We start from the raw sequence: 21,883 nt of genomic DNA on the forward strand, positions 1-21,883 counted from the left end.
ATTTTCTCCTTCATTTCAACCTCAGTGAATGTGACGATTGTGTCTTAAGGTTGCTCTTTTTGAGGAGTATCTTTGTGGTGTTCTCTGTATTTCCCGAATTTGAATGTTGGCCTGTCTTGCTAGGTTGGGGAAGTTCTCCTGGATAGTACCATGAAGAGTGTTTTCCAACTTGGTTCCATTCTCCCCATCACTTTCAGGTACACCAATCAAATTTAGGTTTGGTCTTTTCACATAGTCCCATATTTCTTGAAGGCTTTGCTCTTTCCTTTTCATTCTTTTTTCTCTAATCTTGTCTTGATGCTTTATTTCATTAAGTTGATCTTCAATCTCTGATATCTTTTCTTCCTCTTGATCAGTTCGGCTATTGATATTTGTGTATGCTTCATGAAGTTCTCACGCTGTTTTTTTCACCTCCATCAGGTCATTTATGTTTTTCTCTAAACTGGTTATTCTACTTAGCAATTCCTCTAACCTTTTTTTCAAGTTTCTTAGCTTCCTTGCATTGGGTTACAAGATGCTCCTTTAGCACAAAGGAGTTTGTTATTACCCGCCTTCTGAAGCCTACTTCTGTCAATTCATCAAACTGATTCTCCATCCAGTTTGGTCCCTTGCTGGCGAGGAGTTGTGATTCTTTGCAGGAGAAGAGGTGTGCTGTTTTTTGGAAATTTCAGCCTTTTTTCACTGGTTTTTCCTCATCTTCATAGATTTATCTACCTTTGGTCTTTCATGTTGGTGACCTTTGGATTGGGTTTTTGTGTGGACATCCTTTTTATTGATGTTGATGCTATTACTTTCTGTTTGTTAGTCTTCCTTCTAACAGGCCTCTCTGTTGCAGGTCTGCTGGAGGTCCACTCCAGACCCTGTTTGCCTGGGTATCACCAGCAGAGGCTGCAGAACAGCAAAGACTGCTGCCTGTTCCTTCCTCTGGAAGCTTTGTCCCAGAAGGGCACCTGCCAGATGCCAACAAGAGCTCTCCTGTATGAGGTGTCTGTTGAACCCTGCTGGGAAGTGTCTCCCAGTCTGGAGGCACAGGGGTCAGGGACCCATTTGGGGAAGCAGTCTGTGCCTTATCAGAGCTCAAGCACTGTCCTGGGAGATCTGCTGCTCTCTTCAGAGCTGGCAGGCAAGAACTTTTAAGGCTGCTGAAGCTGTGCTCACAGTTGCCCCTTCCCCCAGGTGCTCTGTCCCAGAGAGATGGGAGTTTCATCTATAAGCCCCTGACTGGGGCTGCTGCCTTTCTTTCAAGATGCCATGCCCAGAGAGGAGGAATCTAGAGAGGCAGTCTGGCTACAGCTGGTTTGCTGAGCTGCCGTGGGCTCCTGGGCTCCGCCCAATTCGAACTTCCCAGCAGCTTTGTTTACACTGTGAGGGGAAACCCACCTACTCAAGCCTCAGTAATGGTGGACGCCCCTCCCCTGACCAAGCTCAAGCATCCCAGGTCAATTTCAGATTGCTGTGCTGGCAGCAAGAATTTCAAGCCAGTGGATCTTAGCTTGCTGGGCTCCATGGGGGTGGGATCCACTGAGCTACACCACTTGGCTCCCTGGCTTCAGCCCCCTTTCCAGGGAAGTGAACGGTTCTGTCTTGCTGGGGTTCCAGACGCCACTGGGGCATTAAAAATCCTGCAGCTAGCTCAGTGTCTGCCCAAGCAGCCACCAGTTTTATGCTTGAAACCCAAGGTCCTGGTGGTGTAGGCACCTGAGGGAATCTCCTGGTCTGCGGGTTGCATAGACCATAGGAAAAGAATAGTATCTGGGCTGGATAGCACCATTCCTCATGGCACAGTCCCTCACAGCTTCCCTTGGCTAGGGGAGGGAGTTCCCCAATCCCTTTTGCTTCCAGGGTGAGGCAACACCCCACTGTGCTTCTGCTCACTCTCCATGGGCTGCATCCACTGTCTAACCAGGTACCTCAGTTGGAAATGCATAAATTACCCACCTTCTGCAATGATCTCACTGGGGGCTGCAGACAAGAGCTGTTCTTATTCAGCCATCTTGCCAGCCACCTGTTTTTCACTGCTTTTAAGAGGGTCTAGACAGTCTCCTAGTGGCATGTTTGTTACATTAAAACAGCAATTTATCCTCAGAAAATAGGTAATATTCCAGAGACAGATTCGTTTTCCCTCCTAAATTGCTTCAGCCAGCACCATCATTTGCAGACTTGTATCATCAGGACATCCCAACAACATGACTTACAGCTAAGGAGCTGATACTATGATCAGATTTTGTTTGTTTGTTTTGTTGTTATTTTTGCGGCAAGGTCTCACTCTGTCTGTCACCCAGGCTGGAGTGCAGTGGCACCATCTTGACTCACTACAACCTCTACCTCCCAGGATCAAGCAATTCTCCTACCTCAGACTCACTAGTAGCTGGGATTACAGGCATGCACCACCATCCCTGGCTAATTTTTGTAGTTTTGGTAGAGATGGGGTTTCACCATGTTGGCCAGACTGGTCTTGAGCTCCTAACCTCAAGTGATCCTCCTGCCTCGGCCTCCCAAAGTGTTGAGATTACAGGCATGAGCCACCACGCCCAGCCTATAATCAGATAATTTGATAATAGGATGGCCCTGTGAAATTCATTGCCCTTATATATGCCTCAGCAGCCAGAAGCAGCTGGCTGGAAGAATTCTGGGATGGCACAAGTATGCAAGCTCTACCTGCTATGGTCTGAACATGGTATTTCCCCCAAAAATTCATCTGTAGAAACCTAAACCGCACAGTGATTGTATTGAGGTGGGTTTGGGAAGTGGTTAGATCATGAGGGCTCTTACAAAAGAGGCTTGAGGCAGCACTTTGTCCTTCTGCCATGTGAGGACATAGTGAGAAGACACCATCTTGAAAAAGAAGGCAGACACCAAATCTGCTGGAACCTCAATGCTGGACTTCAAGGTCCCAAGACCTGTGAGCAATAAATGTCTGTTGTTTATAAGTTACTAGGTCTAAGGTATTTTTTTACAGCAACAGAATGAACTGAGACACCACCCTATGAGACTGGAGGTGCGGGAGTGGTTGTTCCATAAATTTGGTACATGCTTAGAATCAGCAACCAATATATCATAGCTTTTCTTTCAAATCTAGTACAAACACACTCTTTAGAGAATCAAGATGGGAAGTAGATGTGACCCTGTTGCTGTCAAACTAAGAACTTATTTACAGAACATTTTCTTTCTATTGCTCAACATAGGTCTCAACCAGTTTGAATTCCTAGCAAAGAAGGGAGAAGTCCATCCACCAGGGAAAGTAATCCTGGTTCTAATAAGCTGAGATCTATAAATATCACCTGGCTATTTGGGGCTTCTTTTTTTTTTTAACTTTTATTTTAAGTTCAAGGGTACATGTGCAGTATGTGCAGCTTTGTTACATAGGTAAATGTGTGCTGTGGTGGTTTGCTGCACAGATCACTCTATCACCTAGGTATTAAGCCCAGCATCCATTAGCTATTCTTCCTGATGTTCTCCCTCCCCTTCAACCCCACCCCCACAGGCTCCAGTGTGTGTTATTCCCCACCATGTGTCCATGTATTCTCATCATTCAGTTCCTACATATAAGTGAGAACATGCAGTGTTTGATTTTATTTGGGGCTTCTTAAGCCACTAAAGAAATAGGCAGAGGACAGTGTTCCTATATTGGCTGAAGTGATATATTCCTATTATCAAGGAGACTTTGATTGCTGGTACATAATGGGGAGCACAAGGACTGTGCCTAAAACCCAAGGAATATACTGGACAGATTCCTCATTCTCACTGCCCAGTAACAATGGTCAATGTATTAGGAACATTAAGAACACTGATCCTTCAGGAATAAAGGGTCATCTCACCAGGAAAAACTAAGGTACCATCAGTGAGTGAAGGGAATCTGCAATGAGTGGCAGCTTTTGTCATAAAGGCAATCACCAAGGTGGCAACTGTAGCAGCTATGAATATGTTACGTTAATCTCTATATTATTGAACATTATCAAATCAACTCTGTGGTGTATGTGTTTATACCTCTATTTAATATATGAGTACACTGAAGCTTAGAAAGATGGGCACCTAGTAACTCACAGAATCATCACTGAATCCATGCGTTATTATGAGACCCTTGTTCTTCTCTACCCCTCCCAACAATGGCTTATTCAGTGCCTGCAAGAAACACGAAGGGTCTGCAGGGATGTGAAGCAGTCATTTTCTGAGTGTCGGCAAATTCAGATACAGGTCTCCTTCATTTGTTGTGGTTGTTGTGGTTGTTGTTTTATTCTGTTTCCATTCTGCTTTCTGGGATTCTTCATGTTCCTGGAATCAAATCTGAGTACAGCAGTACAATATGAACCTTAGCTGTCACCTGATAGCCTTTCAATGAGCAAAAATTCTCTTAAGAGAACTGGAAATATCAAAGCATGAAGTGTTTTTCAGTTTTCTAAATCCATAATCAATATCAAGGAAAGTTCAACTGATGTTTTTACCTTACATTATAAGAGATAAAAATAAATAAAAAGACAGGATATCTGAGTTGGAATGTGTTGAGAATTCTAGCCTCTCCAAACTTCCTCCTCTTCTCTGAAGTTCATGGCTACATCCCTACCAGCTGCCCTACAGCGTCTGCTTAAACCGACAGGGCAGTCTGTTTTCTCTAGGATATCATTAAAATGAGGGTCTTCCCTGGACCTTTAACTCTCATGCACCTATGTCTATCTGTCACCACAAGCCAGTCACTTCACTCCATTTAGCTTCAGTGTCCTCCCCTGTAACACAAGTATGATAACCTCAAAGTCACCCAATGGTTGTGTGGCTTAAACAAAATATAACCTGACATAGCAGCATTATTGACAATAACCAAAAGGTAGAAACAACCTAAGTGTCCACAGATAAATACATAAACAAAATGTGGTATACATTTCCCCTCCTTTTGAAAAAGGTAGGAAATTCTACCACATGCTATAACATGGATGGACTTTGAGAACTTTGTGTAACTGTAATAAGTCAGTCGTAAATGAACAAATACATTATAATGCCACTTATGAGGCACCTAGAATAGTCAAATTAATAAAGAAAATAGAATGGTGGGTGCCAGGGGCTGTGGAGGAGGACAAAATGAGGAGTTGTTGTTTAATGAGTGTGGAATGTGGTTTAGGATGATAAAGTTCCGAAGGGCTGGGCACTGTGACTCATGCCTGTAATCCCAGCACTTTGGGAGGCCCAGGCGGGTGGATCACGATGTCAGGAGTTTGAGACTAGCCTGGCTAACGTGGTGAAACCCCATCTATACTAAAAGTACAAAAATTAGCCACGCATGGTGGTGGGCATCTGTAATTCCAGCTACTCAGGAGGCTGAGGCAGAATTGCTTACGCCTGGGAAGTGGAGGTTTCAGTGAGCCGAGATCGCGCCACTGCACTCCAGCCTGCATGACAGAGCAAGACTCCATCTTGGGAGGAGAAAAAAAAAAGTTCTGAAGATGAAGATGGACGGTGGTGGTAGCAGCACAATAATATGAGTATACCTAAAGCTGTTGAACTGCACACCTTAAAAATGGTTGAGGTGGCTCAGAGATAAAAGGATGGTTCAGCATACACATCAAACAAGGTGATACATCATATCAACAGAATGAAGGACAAAAACCATATGTTCATTTTAACTGATGCTGAAAAAGCATTTGGTAAAATTCAACATCACCATTAAAAAAAAAAAAGCTTGAAAAACCGAGTGTAGAAGAAATATACCTAAACATAATAAAAGCCATATATGACAGACCCACAGCTAATATCATACTGAATGGGGAAAAACTGAAAGCCTTTCCTCTAAGATCTGGAACAAAACAAGGATGCCCACTTTCACCACTGTTATTCAACATAGTACTGGAAGTCCTAGCTACAGCCATCAAACAAGAGAAGGAAATTAAGGGCTTCCACAATGGGAAGGAAGAAGTCAAATTATCCTTGATTTCAGATAATATGATCTTATATTTGGGAAAGTCTAAAGATTGTCATTTCTAATAGTTTTTTGAGGAAACAAATTCAGAAAACTTGTAGAATACAAAATCAACATACAAAAATCAGTAGCATTTCTACATGCCAGGAGCGAATAATCTGAAAAGAAAATAAAAGTAATCTCATTTACAATAGCTACAAGTAAAATTAAATACCTAGGAATAAACTTAACCAAAAAAGTGAAACATCTCTATAATGAAAGCTAGAAAAACATTAATGCAAGATGTTGAAGAGGACTCAAAGAGTTTTAAAAAAAAAAAATTCCACGTTCATGGATTGGAAGAATCACTATTGTTAAACTGTCCATAATACCGAAAGTAATCTACAGATTCAATGCAATCCCTATCAAAATATCAATGACATTCCTCACAGAAATAGAAAAAAAAAAATTCTAAAACTTATATGGAATTACAAAAGACCCAGAATAGTCAAAGCTATCCTGAGCAAAAAGAACAAAACTAGAGGAATCACATTATCTGACTTCAAATTATACTATAGAGCTATAGTAAACAAAACATCACCATAATGCCATTTAAAAAGACACATAGACCAATAGAAAAGAATAGAGAACCCAGAAACGAATCCACACATCTACAGTGAACTCACTTTCAACAAAGGTGCCAAGAACATACAATGAGGAAAGGACAGTCTCTTCAATAAATGCTGCTGGGAAAACTAGATATCCACATGCAGAAGAATGAAACTACAACCCTGTCTCTTACTATATACAAAACTCAAATCAAAAAAGGATTAAAGACTTAAATCTAAGGCCTCAAACTATTAAACTACTACAAGAAAACACTGGGGAAACTCTCCAGGACATTGGACTGGGCAAAGATTTCTTTCAAATATCGCATAAGCACAGGCAACCAAAGCAAAACTGGACAAATGAGATCACATCAAGTTAAAAAGCTTCTACACAGCAAAGGAAACAATGAAGTGGAGTGACAACCCACAGAATTGGAGTAAATATTTGCAAACTATCCATCTGACAAGAGATTAATAATCATAATATATAAGGAACTCAACTCTATAGGAAAAAAATACAATAATCTGATTCAAAAATGGACAAAAGATCTGAACAGACATTTCTCACAAGAAGACATACAAGTGGCAAATGGGTATATGAAAATGTGCTCAACACCACTGATCATCAGAGAAACGCAAATCAAAACTACAATGAGATATTATTTCACCTCAGTTAAAATGACTTTTATCCAAAAGAAGGGCAATAACAAATGCTGGCAAGGATATGTAGAAAAGGGAATCCTCATACACTGTAAATGGGAATGGAAATTAGTACAATCACTAAAGCGAACAGTTTGAAGGTTCCTCAAAAAACAATTAAAAATAGAGCTACCATATGATCTAGCAATCCTATTGGATACTGCTAGATATATACCCAGAAGAAATACTGTTAGATATATACCCAAGAGAAAGGAAATCAGTATATCAAAGAGATATCTGCACTCCCATGTTTACTGCAGCACTATTCACAGTAGCCAAGATTTGGAAGCAATATAAGTGTCCATCAACAGATAAATGGATAAGGAAAGTATGGTACACATACACAATGGAGTACTCTTCAGCCATAAAAAGAAGAAATTTTCATTTGCTACAAGATGGATGGAATTGGGGATTATTATGTTAGGTAAAATAAACCAAGCACAGGCAAACAAACAAACAGTTATGTTCTCACTTGTTTGTGGAAGCTAAAAATTAAAACAATTGAATTCATTAAGATAGAGAGGATGATGGTTACCAAAGTCTGGGAAGGGTAGTGGGGCAAGGGTGCAGGGGATGATTAATGGGTTCAAAAATACATGACATAGAATGAATAAGATCTAGTGTTTTATAGCATAACAAGATGAATAGAGTCAATAATTTATCATTTTAAAAAACTAAAAGCATGTAATTGGATTGTATATAACACAAATGATAAATGCTTGAGGTGATGGACAGATACCCCACTTACCCTGATGTGATTATTACGGATTGTATGCTCTACCTGCATCAAAATATCTCATGTACCCCATAAATATATACACCTACTATAGACACACAAAATTGAAAATTAAAAAATTACTTTGGTAAATTTTATATTCTGTATGTTTTACGATTAAAAATAAAAATAATATAACCTGAGAATGTCCCTAGCTCAGTGACAAGAACACAGTTGGTTGTCAAATGTCAATTCCCTTCTCACCACTCACTGGTGGGACACTTACCTTGGGGTCATGTGAAATAAATCACTCACCTGCAAGTGTTAAAAAAATATTAGTCACATCAGTCACATGAAAATAATTAGCTTCTGGAAGTAAGCAGATGGTGGCACGCGAGGAAGAGCACCGGCCACTCCTCTGCATCAGAAACTTCCTTAAAAGCAGCTTCCAGACATGGACATAGCATCTAGGTGTGGGGTGATGACCAGTGTCAAAGAAAGTAGCCCGGACTCCCCCGTCATGTAGATATTTTACCAAACCGGATAATGAAGACATGGGAGGGAGCGCGCACCCAGGACCACGGGCTACTGAGTTTCCACTCCTTACCAGTCTCAGAGAAGCCCCCTGGGCGTCCAGAGCCTCTGAAGCCTCCCCCAGTCCAACTCTGACTTCTCTCCTCTCACCTCTCTACCTTCTCTCCTCCCACCTCTCTTGCTTCTCAGCCGCATTTCTCCACACAAGGCTTTCAAGGCTCTGCTCCTCCCACTGCTCCTCCCTCACTCCTCCCACGGCTCCTCCTCCTCCCTCCCCTTTCCTCTCAGACTTGCCTCTGAGCGGAAACTGAAAGTGAAATAGGGAGCTGGCTACCAGCGTTGAGTCCCCTGTAAAGGTGAGTGAACCCCACTAGATCAAGGGACCCCTGCCCTCCTAGGGGACCTCTCTCCCCTGCCCCAGGGTTGCCCAGCCCCTTCAACCAGTCTCCATCCTTGAGCCGGTCCCATTTGCCCCTTCTCCCACCAGGGATCCCTCAACCCAAGACCAGCTGTGCTTCCGGCGCTGGCCCCCTACCTGGGAGGAGGCTGGGGTGTGGACATGACTGCCGAGTTACCCAGAAGGGGAAGGGACCCGGCTGCCCCCTACCTGGGAGGAGGCTGGGTTGTGGACGTGACTGCCGAGTTACCCAGAAGGGGAAGGGGCCCGGCTGCCCCGATGCTGGCACGTGACCTGGGATGAAGGCTGGGTGCGGCTGGGAGAGCCAGGACTACAGCCTAGCCAGGACGGGTAGGGAGCTCATGTCGGGGAGGTCTGCAATTCTGGAGATTCCCAGGTCCAAAAGTCCTCCAGAGGTGAGAGGGGAAGGCTGTTTAGGATGTTCAACCAGAAATGTATAGGCCTTCAAAATTATTCTTTGCCCTAGAATAAGTGTTGTCAGGAACTAAACTAAGTTTGGAGCAGCTGAGAAAAGAGCCCAGGGAGTGCTGGCCACAGTTCCTGTTGCTCTGTGTGTATACATACATATACACATGCTTGTGTATATACATATACACCTACATACCTATATACACCTGACATCTGCTGTTATAGGAAGTATTAATGAAGATATATTCAAAGCATGAAGTATGTCTGGCACATGGAAGGTACATGGTAAAAAGTAGCTATAATTTCTCAGCAGCATGGAGGCCTGTTGGTACCAGACAGGAGATGAATGAGCACTGAGGGTTTAAGCAGGAATGGACATGATGAGAGTAGAACTGTCAACAGCTTTATGAGGTTCTTGCCAATTTTCACTCCCTCTTTTAGGGACTTAGTGTCTCCTTCTGTCTCACTGGATCAATGGACCAACAATGGAGGAGTTCTTGTTATTCAGAACAAGAATAAACTTACTCAACAAACTATTTGATCGGTGTAAAAGTAATTACTGTTTTTGACATTAATTGTTTTGCCATTAATTTTATGCCTTTTATTTATTTATTTATTTATTTATTGAGAGGAAGTCTCACTCTGTTGCCCAGGCTGGAGTGCAATGGCAGAATCTCGGCTCACTGTAACCTCTGCCTCCCAGGTTTAAGCAATTCTGCTGCCTCAGCCTCCTGAGTAGCTGGGATTACAAGCGCCCACCACCACTCCCAGCTAATTTTTGTATCTTTCGTAGAGACGGAGTTTTACCATATTGGTCAGGCTGGTCTTGAACTGAACTCCTGACCTAAGGTGATCCACCCACCTCAGCCTCCCAAAGTGCTGGGGTTGCAGGTATGAGCCGCCGTGCCTGACTCATTATTTTTATTTTTCTTTTTTATTTTCCTTTGTGTCATTTTGTTTTTCTTCTTTTTTTAGTTTATTTTTAACTTTTGTGGGCACATAGTAGGTATATTTATGGGGTATATGGAATATTTTGATACAGGTATACAATGTGTCATAATCACATCCGGGTAAATAGGGCATCCATCACCTCAAGCATTGATCATCTGTGATACAAACTATGCAATTATACTCTTAGTTTTCAGTGTACAATTAAATTATTGACTATAGTCACTCTATCGTGCTATCAAATACTAGATCTAATTCACTCCACTTTTGTACTCATTAACCATCCCACCTTCCCCAACACACACACACCCTCCCTGCTACTCTTCCCAGCCTCTGGTAACCATCTTTCTATTTTATCTAACTCCATGAGTTCAATTGTTTTAATTTTTAGCTTCTACAAATGAGTGAGAACATACAATGTTTGTCTTTTGGTGCCTAGCTTATTTCACTTAACATAATGACCTCCAGTTCCATTCATGTTGTTGTGAATGACAGGATCTCATTATATTTTATGACTGAATAGTACTCCATTGTGCATATGTACCACATTTTCTTTATCCATTTATCTGTTGATGGACACTTAGATTGCTTCCAAATCTTGGCTATTGTGAAACATGCTGCAGTAAACGTGGGAATGTAGATATCTCTTTGATATACTGATTTCCTTTCTTTGGGGTATATACTAGCAGTGGGATTGCTGGATCATATGGTAGCCCTATTTTCAGTTTTTTGAAGAACCTCCAAACTGTTCCCTGTAGTGATTGTACTAATTTACCTTCCTACCAATAGCGCGTGAGTGTACCCTTTTCTCCACACCCTCCCCAGCATTTGTTATAGCCTGTCTTTTGGATAAAAGGCATTTTAACTGAGATGAGATTATATCTCATTGTAGTTTTGATTTGCATTTTTCCGATAATGATGTTGAACAACTGTTCATATGCCTGTTTGTCATTTGTGTGTCTTCTTTTGAGAAATGTCTATTCATATCTTTTGTCCATTTTTGAATCAGATTATTATTTTTTTTCCTATAGAGTGGTTTGAGTTCCTTATATATTCTGGTTATTCACCTTTTGTCAGATGGATAGTTTGCAAATTTTTACTCCAATTCTGTGGGTTGTCTCTTCACTTTGTGGATTGTTTCCTTTGCTGTGCAGCGCCTTTTCAACATGATGTGATCCCATTTGTCCAAGTTTGCTTTGGCTGCCTGTGCTTGTGGGGTATTTGAAAGAAATCTTTGCCCAGTCCAATGTCCTGGAGAGTTTTCCCAATGTTTTCTTGTAATAGTTTAATAGTTTGAGCCCTTAGATTTAAGTCTTTAATCCATTTTGATTTGATTTCTGTATATGGTGAGATATAGGGGTGTAGTTTCATTCTTCTGCACGTGGATATCCAGTTTTCCCAGCAGCATTTTTTGAAGAGACTGTCCTTTCCTCATTGTATGTTCTTGGTACCTTTGTTGAAAATGAGCTCACTGTGGATGTACGGATTTGTTCTGGGTTCTTTATTCTACTGGTCTATGTGTCTGTTTTTATGCCAGTACCATGCTGTTTGGGTTACTTTAGCTCTACAGTATAATTTGACATCAGATGATGTGATTCCTCCAGTTTTGTTCTTTTTGCTCAGGATAGCTTTGGCTATTCTGAGTCTTTTGTAATTCCATATAAATTTTAGGATTTTTTTTCCTATTTTTGTGAAGAATGTCATTGGTATTTTGATAGGGATTATGTTGACTTTTTGTTTTTCTTACACAGACTTTCTCATATTTTCTTTTCCCTTTCTTTTTCCTCCCAGCCAGCCCTACTAAAGGGCTTAACAGTACGCTTGACAATGGCTTCAGCAGCACGCTTGACAATGATGTGGGAGGAGGTCACGTGCCCTATCTGCCTGGACCCCTTCGTGGAGCCTGTGAGCATCGAGTGTGGCCACAGCTTCTGCCAGGAATGCATCTCTCGGGTTGGGAAAGATGGGGGCAGCGTCTGTCCTGTGTGCCGGCAGCACTTTCTGCTCAGGAATCTCCGCCCCAATCGACAACTAGCCAACATGGTGGACAACCTTAGAGAAATCAGCCAGGAAGCCAGAGAGGGTGCACAGGAGGAACAGTGTGCAGTGCATGGAGAGAGACTTCACCTGTTCTGTGAGAAAGATGGGAAGGCCCTTTGCTGGGTGTGTGCCCAATCTCGGAAACACCGTGACCACACCATGGTCCCTCTTGAGGAGGCTGCACAGGAGTACCAGGTGAGGCCTTAGAGACACAAACAGGAGGAAAGAAGATGGGCCCTGGTGAGTGCTTTGCTTTCAGAGCAGGGAATGGGAGAGGACCACCTCTGGATTGGAGAAGTTAGAGAAAGGAGGAGTTTACCTCTCTCCATGTCTAATGTAGAAGGAGAATTATAAGCTAAACCCAACCTCATTCTCCAGGCGTAGGCGATATGCATGAGAAAATGCTGCAAGGATTACCCCACCCTATTACTTGGTTTGCATGGGGACTAATATGCTGTCTTTCTCTGCAGGAGAAGCTCCAGGTGGCATTAGGGGAACTGAGAAGAAAGCAGGAGTTGGCTGAGAAGTTGGAAGTGGAAATTGCAATGAAGAGAGCAGACTGGAAGGCAAGAATGACATCCTGAAGGGGATCTTAGGCTAGAAGGTTGGGCAGGGTCCAGGGTCCTCAACTCACAGCCTTAACTGTAGCTGTGCCTGTCTGAGCTGTGATAGAGTTGGTCCGTCTCACTCTCCAGAAAGCAGCTGCTCTCTAGGTTTACAGATAGATGGGAATAAAAATGATGCAGGTTCAAAGGGGAGCTCCCCATCAGGCCTGAAGATCAAGAATCCTGGAAGAAGGTGCTGAGAGGATCTAGCTATACCCTAAAGTTTTGAGCTCCTCTGAGTCTAGTCTCAGAGGTGTGACGGCATCAGCACCTGGATGTCTGAGACAAATATCCTAGGAGAAACCCAACTGCTAGCTAAGCCTTTCAGGAAATGACAAGGCTGTGAGGAATAGACTTAAGGAAACCATCTGACCAGGTGGTTACTTGACCATGACCAGATCTCTGGTCCCAAATATAATGAAGAATCCATGTTTGTTCTGCACTGATCATTTCCAAGGAGACGTGGAGCATGTTGGGGATGAGAGGGGAGAGGAAGGAGCCCATCCCCAGTAGATCCCAGAAAAGAAACATTTGGGATTGAGGTAGGGTGTGAGTTGGGTTGTGGTGACAAAACAGACCCTCATGTCATCGAGTGACCTTCCAGTTACTAACAGGAGATGAAAAGCAAAGAATGTCCCCAAGCCCCCTTTCCCAGGACTTGGAGGTGGTGGTGTCAGCCTGGCTTTGTGAGGTTGTTGGAGGTGGGAACAGGTGTTTTTTTTCTCAGTAACTCACTGAGACAGGAAGACACAGGGGCACATTTGAGTGGTGACTGGGTTTGGAAGAGAGGTTGGAAAAAGTCCCCAATGCCGTATATCCGTGTAGCTGTGGTTGTAGGCCAGCTACAATGTGCCCTCACCAAGTCCATTCCCCTCACTGTCCCGGAAACTTCACCTACCTCCCAAGCAAAATTGTGTGTGTGTGTGTGCACATGCTTGTGTGTGTGTGCGTGTGTTTTCCCAGACAACACCAGAGTGGAGTCTTTGGGGAATAGGAATAGGTACCAATACCTCCATTCCCAAAGTTTGGGAGCTTTTCATAAAAACCACCTCTCTCTTTCCCTTGACACTAAAGAAAACGGTGGAGACACAGAAATGTAGGATTCACGCAGAGTTTGTGCAGCAAAAAAACTTCCTGGTTGAAGAAGAACAGAGGCAGCTGCAGGAGCTGGAGAAGGATGAGAGGGAGCAGCTGAGAATCCTAGGGGAGAAAGAGGCCGAACTGGCCCAACAGAGCCAGGCCCTGCAGGAGCTCATCTCAGAGCTAGAGAGAAGGCGCCAGGGCTCAGCACTGGAACTGCTGCAGGTGAGACAGGGAGGGGTTCCCTTCTACTATTCCGGGAATAACTGAAAAAGACCAGAGCTATCTGGAACTGCCATTCGAATAAATGGACACCTGGTCCCTGGAATGTTCTTAAATAAAGTAGAATTCAAACCCACGAATGGTTTGCATTCAAGGCACAAAGTAAAGATGAAAATAAGTATAGGACCTTTTTAAAAATCAATGTATGTTGCACTTAGAATCATCTTGCATCCACCAATGATATGTTTGCCTCACTGTACGAAATGATGGACTAGATCGTCTCACAAGTCCCTTCTGTTCTAACATTCTACAGTTCTTTCTTCACCCCTGTTCACTGTGACTCAGCGTGGTCATGAGCCATTGCTTTCTGGTGTGTGCAGAAAACCTAATTGTATTGGGTTGACTTGACAGGCTCTCTTCTGCCCAAACCAGGCTTTCTTATTTATTTATTTATTTATTTATTTATTATTTATTTATTTATTTATTTTGAGATGGAGTTTCACTCTTGTTGCCCGGGCTGGAGTACAATGGCGCGGTCTTGCCTCACTGCAACCTCCACCTCCCGGGTTCAAGCGATTCTCCTGCCTCAGCCTTACATCACCACACCTGGCTAATTTTGCATCCCTAGTAGAGATGGGGTTTCTCCATGTTGGTCAGGCTGGTCTTGAACTCCCAACCTCAGACTCCCACCTCAGCCTCCCAAAGTGCTGGGATTACAGGTGTGAGCCACCATGCCTGGCCATGAACCAGGCTTTCTAACATACTTTTAACTGAGTCTAGGATCCTGCTAGCTCCCATGTAATGGCTCCCAATCCCTATAACAAAAATATTTTCAGTGATTTGGTTTCACATACAGGAAGGGGCAACATTAAGTACCCAAGGGAACTTTAACTAACCAACCTTTCCTTCCCAAGCAATGCTAGCCCACAAATGGAACAGAGCAGTTTCTAGACACCTGAACTTGGCCATTCTCTGCCTGTGATTGGGCTTAAGCCAAGCTGGGCTATGTGCCCTCTCTGCCCTCCTTTCTTTCTACCCTGGGGGAAAAAAATCTGGTCTTTGAGTCAGAGTCCTCAAACTGATAATCCTTCCCCAGCTGTAGGTCACATCCATGCTGGGCTTCTGGTTACCTCACAAGCATCCACACATCCTTTCTGCTTCAAGCTGGTCAGAATCATCTTTGGGGCTTTGGACCAGAGGAAGGAAAGGAACAGTTCCCCAGGGACCACAGATGGATCACATCACCCACAGGGCTAATGTCTCAGTGGCAATCCAGCAATCCAGAACTTACTCTGTGTCTCTTTTCTCCTCAGGAGGTGATAATTGTCCTGGAAAGGTAAGGAGGAGTTTTCTTTTTTAGAAGAGGGGCCAGCAGAAAGCATATATGCCTATGACAAAGGTTATTGAATTAGAAATACATGCACTGAAGTTTTCCCCATCTGGCTTCCTATTCTCAAAGACTTCATTGTCTATAAAATATTTTCTGGTCTCAGAAAGCTAATAAGTGGACATCTTAGTTGGTGATTGCCCACAGTAGTTGGATCGTAACATCTTCACACAGTAAAGCCCTGCCAAACAGGGAAATCCTGGGAAGTTCTGGGTCTTTCCAGAATTCAGACTACTGGAGCATGGCCAGCTGGAACTCCTTTTCTCAGTGGAATCTAACAAGTTACCTCCCAAAAAGAGCCATGAGTCAGACCCACAGTGTGGGCAAGACTCCTTGAGGTTCCTTGCAGAAGTGATTCAGCCTGTCTCAGATGGATTGCCTATAAAATGAAATTGAATGCATTTGCCAGGTGACCTCAGGCTTAGAGAGGAGAGACAGACTGTCCACATGCTGCAGCCTATAACCAGGAACTCCTGGGTAGAAACTAAATCCTGCATTGTTTGCCTCTCACACCCACCCCTGAAGACTTGAACACCAGAAGTGTTTGTAAATTTGAGTTGAATTAAATTATCAGAGTCCTCCTCCACAATGGAGGTTATAGTGTTAGGGTTTGGGATAGGAGTAAGAGACAGGAGTCTCAAACTCTCTTTCCCCCAGGAGTGAGTCCTGGAACCTGAAGGGCCTGGATATTGCCTCTCCAGAACTCAGGAGTGTGTGCCATGTGCCAGGGCTGAAGAAGATGCTGAGGACATGTGCAGGTGAGGCAAGCTCTAGGAATTTTGCGGGGGATAATGGGGGTGCAGAGTAGATCCCAGGGTCAGGGAGCCTGGATGGCAACTTGGAGGAGAGATGGAAGGTCAGAGCAGGGGGAGCAGAGATGGAGGTAAGGAAGATGGTTTCTTCAAAGGTCAGGACCAAGGCAAGAACTGGCTGATGGTCATTTCCTCACACAGGGAGGTTGACCCCTCATGCTTGCCCAAAATCCCCCCACCACAGGCACAGAGTTAGTGACTCCCCCCATGCAAGACATGACTATGGTCCTCTCTCTGCAGTCCACATCACTCTGGATCCAGACACAGCCAATCCATGGCTCATACTTTCAGAAGATCGGAGACAAGTGAGGCTTGGAGACACCCAGCAGAGCATACCTGGAAATGAAGAGAGATTTGATAGTTATCCTATGGTCCTGGGTGCCCAGCACTTCCACTCTGGAAAACATTACTGGGAGGTAGATGTGACAGGAAAGGAGGCCTGGGACCTGGGTGTCTGCAGAGACTCTGTGCGCAGGAAGGGGCACTTTTTGCTTAGTTCCAAGAGTGGCTTCTGGACAATTTGGTTGTGGAACAAACAAAAATATGAGGCTGGCACCTACCCCCAGACCCCCCTCCACCTTCAGGTGCCTCCATGCCAAATTGGGATTTTCCTGGACTATGAGGCCGGCATGGTCTCCTTCTACAACATCACTGACCATGGCTCCCTCATCTACTCCTTCTCTGAATGTGCCTTTACAGGACCTCTGCGGCCCTTCTTCAGTCCTGGTTTCAATGACGGAGGAAGAAACACAGCCCCTCTAACCCTCTGTCCACTGAATATTGGATCACAAGGATCCACTGACTATTGATGGCTTTCTCTGGACACTGCCATTCTCCCCATTGGCACCACTTCTCAGCCACAAACCCTGCCTATTTTCCCCATGAACTCTGAACCACCTTTCTCTCTGCAGAGGCATCTGGATCCCAGCAAGCGAGCTTTAGCAGGGAAGTCACTTCATCATCAACATTCCTGCCCCAGATGGCTTTGTGATTCCCTCCTTATATTTGGCCCAAACTCATCTTGATCAACCAAAAACGTGTTTCTGCCTTCTTTATGGGACTTAAGTTTTGTTTTCTCCTCTCCATCTCTAGGGTGTCATCTTTGATGAGATCTCTATTATATCTTGTATGGTTTGCAAAAAGACTTCCTAAAAGTAAAAAATAAAATTTAAAAAACCGTGTCTCAGTCTATCTCATTCAGTCCTCGTTCCTTAATCCTGAAATACTTGATAACTCTGAATATGATTAATAGTAACGTGTCTTTAACATTGCACGTTTTTTTCCTGCCTGGGCTGTCCCCTCTTCTCCATTTGAAATATTTGATCTTGGACTGAAGACCCAGGTCAAGAATCTTCTGTACTTCCCCATTACAGCCTTCCCCATCATAGCCGCTGTGGTGATAGAAGGCCATCTGGGCTCTGATCGCTGCCTGAGGGGATATTACCTCCTTACCATGATGGAACACCTGCTTTTGAAATACAAAGTTCTCCTAGGGTTGGGGTAGCTCTGTGGACCTCTGCATCTCTGACCCTCACGGACCTGAAGCACCTTCTGTCCATGTTCTCAGTAAGTGACGAGTGATAACATCAAAGTTCCTGGAGCTCTCTGTCCCTGCAAGGTCAAGGCTGGGCTGCCCTATGCTTTCAGTATTCTTCTAGAAAACTGGCCAACTCCTGTGCCCCTTGGAATATCCAATTTTAATGATATTTCTCTCTGGAATGCGTCTTTCTTGGGCAAAGTTTTCTGACTAATGCTCACCTGCTACTCACCTGTTGTGTGGCCCGGTTCCTAACAAGCCATGGACCTGTACCAGTCCACGGCCAGGGGGTTGGGGCTCCTGTTCTTAATGATCAGGAATGTGTAGTTTTTTACATTTTTTATTGACATATATGTGCATTCAGAAAAGTGCACATAGCATTCACATCAATGATTCTTTTTGTAAAAAGTTGAATGGAATCCTGTAATAGAACCCATACAGAACCAGAACATTCCCAGCACCCCAGCAGATCCAGATGAGCTCCCTTCAAGTCACAGCCCACGAAGGTAATCACTATCCTCACATATACAACTCGATTTATTTTGATATTTTGAATCCTGTGTAACTACAGTACCCATTATTTTATGCCTAACTTCATTTTTTTTATTCTATTATACTTTAAGTTCTAGGGTACATGTGCAGAACGTGCAGGTTTGTTACACAGGTATACACGTGCCATGGTAGTTTGCTGCAACCATCAACCTGTCATCTACATTATGTATGTCTCCTAATGCTATCCCTTCCCCAGCCTCCACACCCTAAAAGGCCCTGGTGTGTGATGTTCCCTGCCCTGTGTCCAAGTGTTTTCATTGTTCAATTCCCACCTATGAGTGAGAACATGCAGGTGTTTGATTTTCTGTCCTTGTGATAGTCTACTGAGAATGATGGTTTCCAGCTTCATCCATGTCCCTGCAAAGGATATGAACACATCCTTTTTTATGGCTGCATAGTATTCCATGGTGTATATGTGCCACATTTTCTTAATCCAGTCTATCATTGATGGACATTTGGGTTGGTTCCAAGTCTTTGCTATTGTGAATAGTGCCACAATAAACATACGTGTGCATGTGTCTTTATAGTAGGGTTCAATCAGTTGAACCCTCATTGATATGAAAGCCAGGACTGAGGTAACAGCATCACCTGGTGACAGCATACTTTAAGTTTTTAAGGTTGGAACAATAAAGCTCTAAACTTGAATCACAGTATACTGTGAAAGAGCCCTAGCATTCCAGGAACTCTGATTCCTTAACTAAAATAGAGTCTCAGTTTGCCCTCAGCACCATATCTACTCAATATTTCATGAAAAATTCAGATACTGTACAAAGAAGTCAGTGACTTTGAAAAGACTTTATTGATCAAAGAGTTGCTTCTAAGGATGAGTAATGGTCTGTCTTTTAACATAGGACAGAAAAGAATCCTATGAAGAAAAGATAAAAAGAACAGAAAAGACCCAGGTCCTAAATCCTCAGATGACAACATTACAGAGCTAAATCGAAATAAATGACAAAGTCAACCAGTTCCTTGGGTAATAAACTGGAGCAGGAACATGGAAGAGAATTAATGTGTGTGCAAATGAGGAGGTACTGGGGAATGGTGGGCTTGTATTTGCTAGGTTCATGGAGAAAATGAAGAAAAAGAAGGGTAGATTATAAAATCAGCTTTTCTGCTTCTCTGTGTTTCTGCCTTAGAGCTGACCAGTATAAATGATGGTTTTCTCCCTTTCATTGATATACCAGTGAGAAGAGACTGTCATAATGACATCAACCTAAATCTCAATTCTCAAAATCTGAATACCTTGGGATATCAGATTACCTTTGTACTTGGAGATATACATTATACAGATGATATACTTCCCTTGATCTCCACCAAAATAAATCAACTGGTAGAGATTTCAAAGAATCTCAACTTTTACGCCCACCAATAGTCACTAACAAGTAATCCAGGTACACCCTTGCTTGCCACATAAAAGTTCTCCTGAGAAATGAGGAAAGACTCTATCAGCACTAATTCTAATTCTCATTAATATTGTCCTTTAAAATTCAAACAAACTAGTTGAATTTTCTAATCTCTTTTGATTCTACAACTTCCTTTTGAATTAGGAAAAATAGATATTATACTGCAATTTTAAAGACAAAGTCAGTAAAGTGGAAAAGGAAGAAAATTTAAAATGTATCCTCTGCTTATTTTGTCTCATGTATATTCAAGGTCCTGTTCATACTTTATTTTATTTATTTTTATCATAGGCCTATGATAAAGGTACAATCAAGACAATAAATGCAATGATTATGACACCCTCCCATATCTAATTTAAAATAAAATATAGTCCAAATGATATCAAATATATGTATATGATTACATTAAGATAGAGTCTATCTAAGTGTTTTAACTGTAATGCCCTAGTAAGTAAAGTTTTCTTATGGTTTAATTGGGTTACCTCGGTTTTGATAGTCCTTTTTCTGGCACCCTAAGGATGTGCCAGGAAGAGTCTCTGAGAGAATAAGTAACTTACCCAAGGTCAAACACACTGTTATCAAGGAAGCCAAGATTCAAACCTAATCCTGATCCAAAGCTCATGTTCTTCACTAAACACTACACTTTTCAAGGTCACATGATAATCGGATTTTCAAAGTCATGGTCAGTCACTTTATCCATAGTCAGTGGAATCTTAATTTATAAGTCTCTACAAAGTAGGCAAAAAAAATGTGAAGCCCTATAGTGATAAACATACCATCAGATTAGTCAAATCTAACACCATTTCCTCTATGAGTACAAAAGACTGAGCACACGCTCTTGAATCTGTCTGGTCTTGATCCCATAAATGATGGGGTTCAGCGTGGGAGGAGCCAACATGCAGACATTAGCCAGCAGAATGTGTGTATGGAGAGGAACATGGTGCCCAAACTGCTGGGTAATTATAGTAAAAATACCAGGCAAGTAGAACATGGAAATGACTCCGAGGTGGGAGCCACACGTGCCCAGAGCCTTTAGCCGAGCTCCTTGGGAGGGGAGGTGGAAGACTGTATAGAGGATGAAGCTATAGGACACTAAGATGAGCAAGGCATCTAGCACTACAGTACAGAGAAGGACAGACAAGCCATACCAAACATTGACACGAATATCAGCACAAGCAAACTTGGCAACAGCCATGTGCTCACAGTAGGTATGCGGCAGCAGATTGTTACGGCAGAAAGGCAGCCGCTTTGCCAGAAACACATCTGTGATTATCACACAGAAGCTTCTCAGGACCACAGCCAAGCCAATCTTTATGATTGTTGCACGACTGAGCACTGTGGTATAGTGCAGTGGGTAACATATGGCCACGTAGCAGTCAAGTACCATCACCAACAGAATTCCTGATTCTGCAATGAAGGTAGCATGGATGAAGAAGATTTGGGTAACACAGCCATCAACGGATATTGCCCCAGCATAGAACCAGGATATGGCTAGGGCCTTGGGCACAGGCCAAGGATGAGGTCAGCCGCAGCCAGCACGCAGAGGAAAAGGTACATGGGTTCATGGAGGGTGCGTTCAGTGATGATGATGAAGATGATGAGGCTGTTCCCAAGGAAAGCAACAAAGTAGGAAATAAAGAAGGGGAGAGAGATCCATGTGTGCTGGTCTTCTAAGCCAGGAATGCCCAGTACAATGAAGAGTGAGTGGCTGCTACCAGTGGAGTTGTGGGTTTCCATGCCCAGGGAAGGTAACCTGTGCATTGGTATGTAGGATTTGGCAGTCACCTCTTCTTTTTTCCCAAGAAGCTGAATGAGGTTGGAGTAGGAAAAGAGGGAACAGATTATTTTTCACTGGATGGAGCAGTGAAAAGGGTCCTGTTCAAGAAGTCAGGGAATGTGGGCTAAAATTCTTTGCCATTCTATTCATCAACTATGTGATGTCAATAAAATTACTTCCCTGTTCTGGGTGTCTCTTTTATTACCTAAAACTAAAGTTAGGGAGAGAATGGATTACATTATTTGTAAAAGAGGACT

The 21,883-nt window shown here is 43.1% G+C and overlaps 1 protein-coding gene and 1 pseudogene across 2 annotated transcripts in view; one reads left to right on the forward strand and one right to left on the reverse strand.

Annotated features, from left to right (window-relative positions):
• TRIM21 (tripartite motif containing 21) overlaps positions 1-17,541 on the forward strand; it is a 117,302-nt gene extending 99,761 nt beyond the window's left edge. The window contains exons 2-8 of one of the 2 annotated variants that reach the window (XM_077961154.1): positions 8,750-8,796; positions 12,006-12,449; positions 12,725-12,820; positions 13,934-14,164; positions 15,475-15,497; positions 16,206-16,306; positions 16,601-17,541. In XM_077961154.1, coding sequence (XP_077817280.1) covers positions 12,042-12,449; positions 12,725-12,820; positions 13,934-14,164; positions 15,475-15,497; positions 16,206-16,306; positions 16,601-17,169 — 1,428 coding nt within the window. In that variant the 5' untranslated portion in view covers positions 8,750-8,796; positions 12,006-12,041 and the 3' untranslated portion in view covers positions 17,170-17,541. 2 annotated transcript variants of the gene reach the window in all.
• A 3,101-nt stretch (positions 17,542-20,642) lies between these two features.
• On the reverse strand, positions 20,643-21,586 carry LOC100427695 (olfactory receptor 52B4-like; annotated as a pseudogene).
• Between the last annotated feature and the right edge of the window lie 297 nt (positions 21,587-21,883).

Source organism: Macaca mulatta, chromosome 14, assembly GCF_049350105.2.
Source record: "Macaca mulatta isolate MMU2019108-1 chromosome 14, T2T-MMU8v2.0, whole genome shotgun sequence".
Classification (NCBI taxonomy): Eukaryota; Metazoa; Chordata; class Mammalia; order Primates; family Cercopithecidae; genus Macaca; species Macaca mulatta.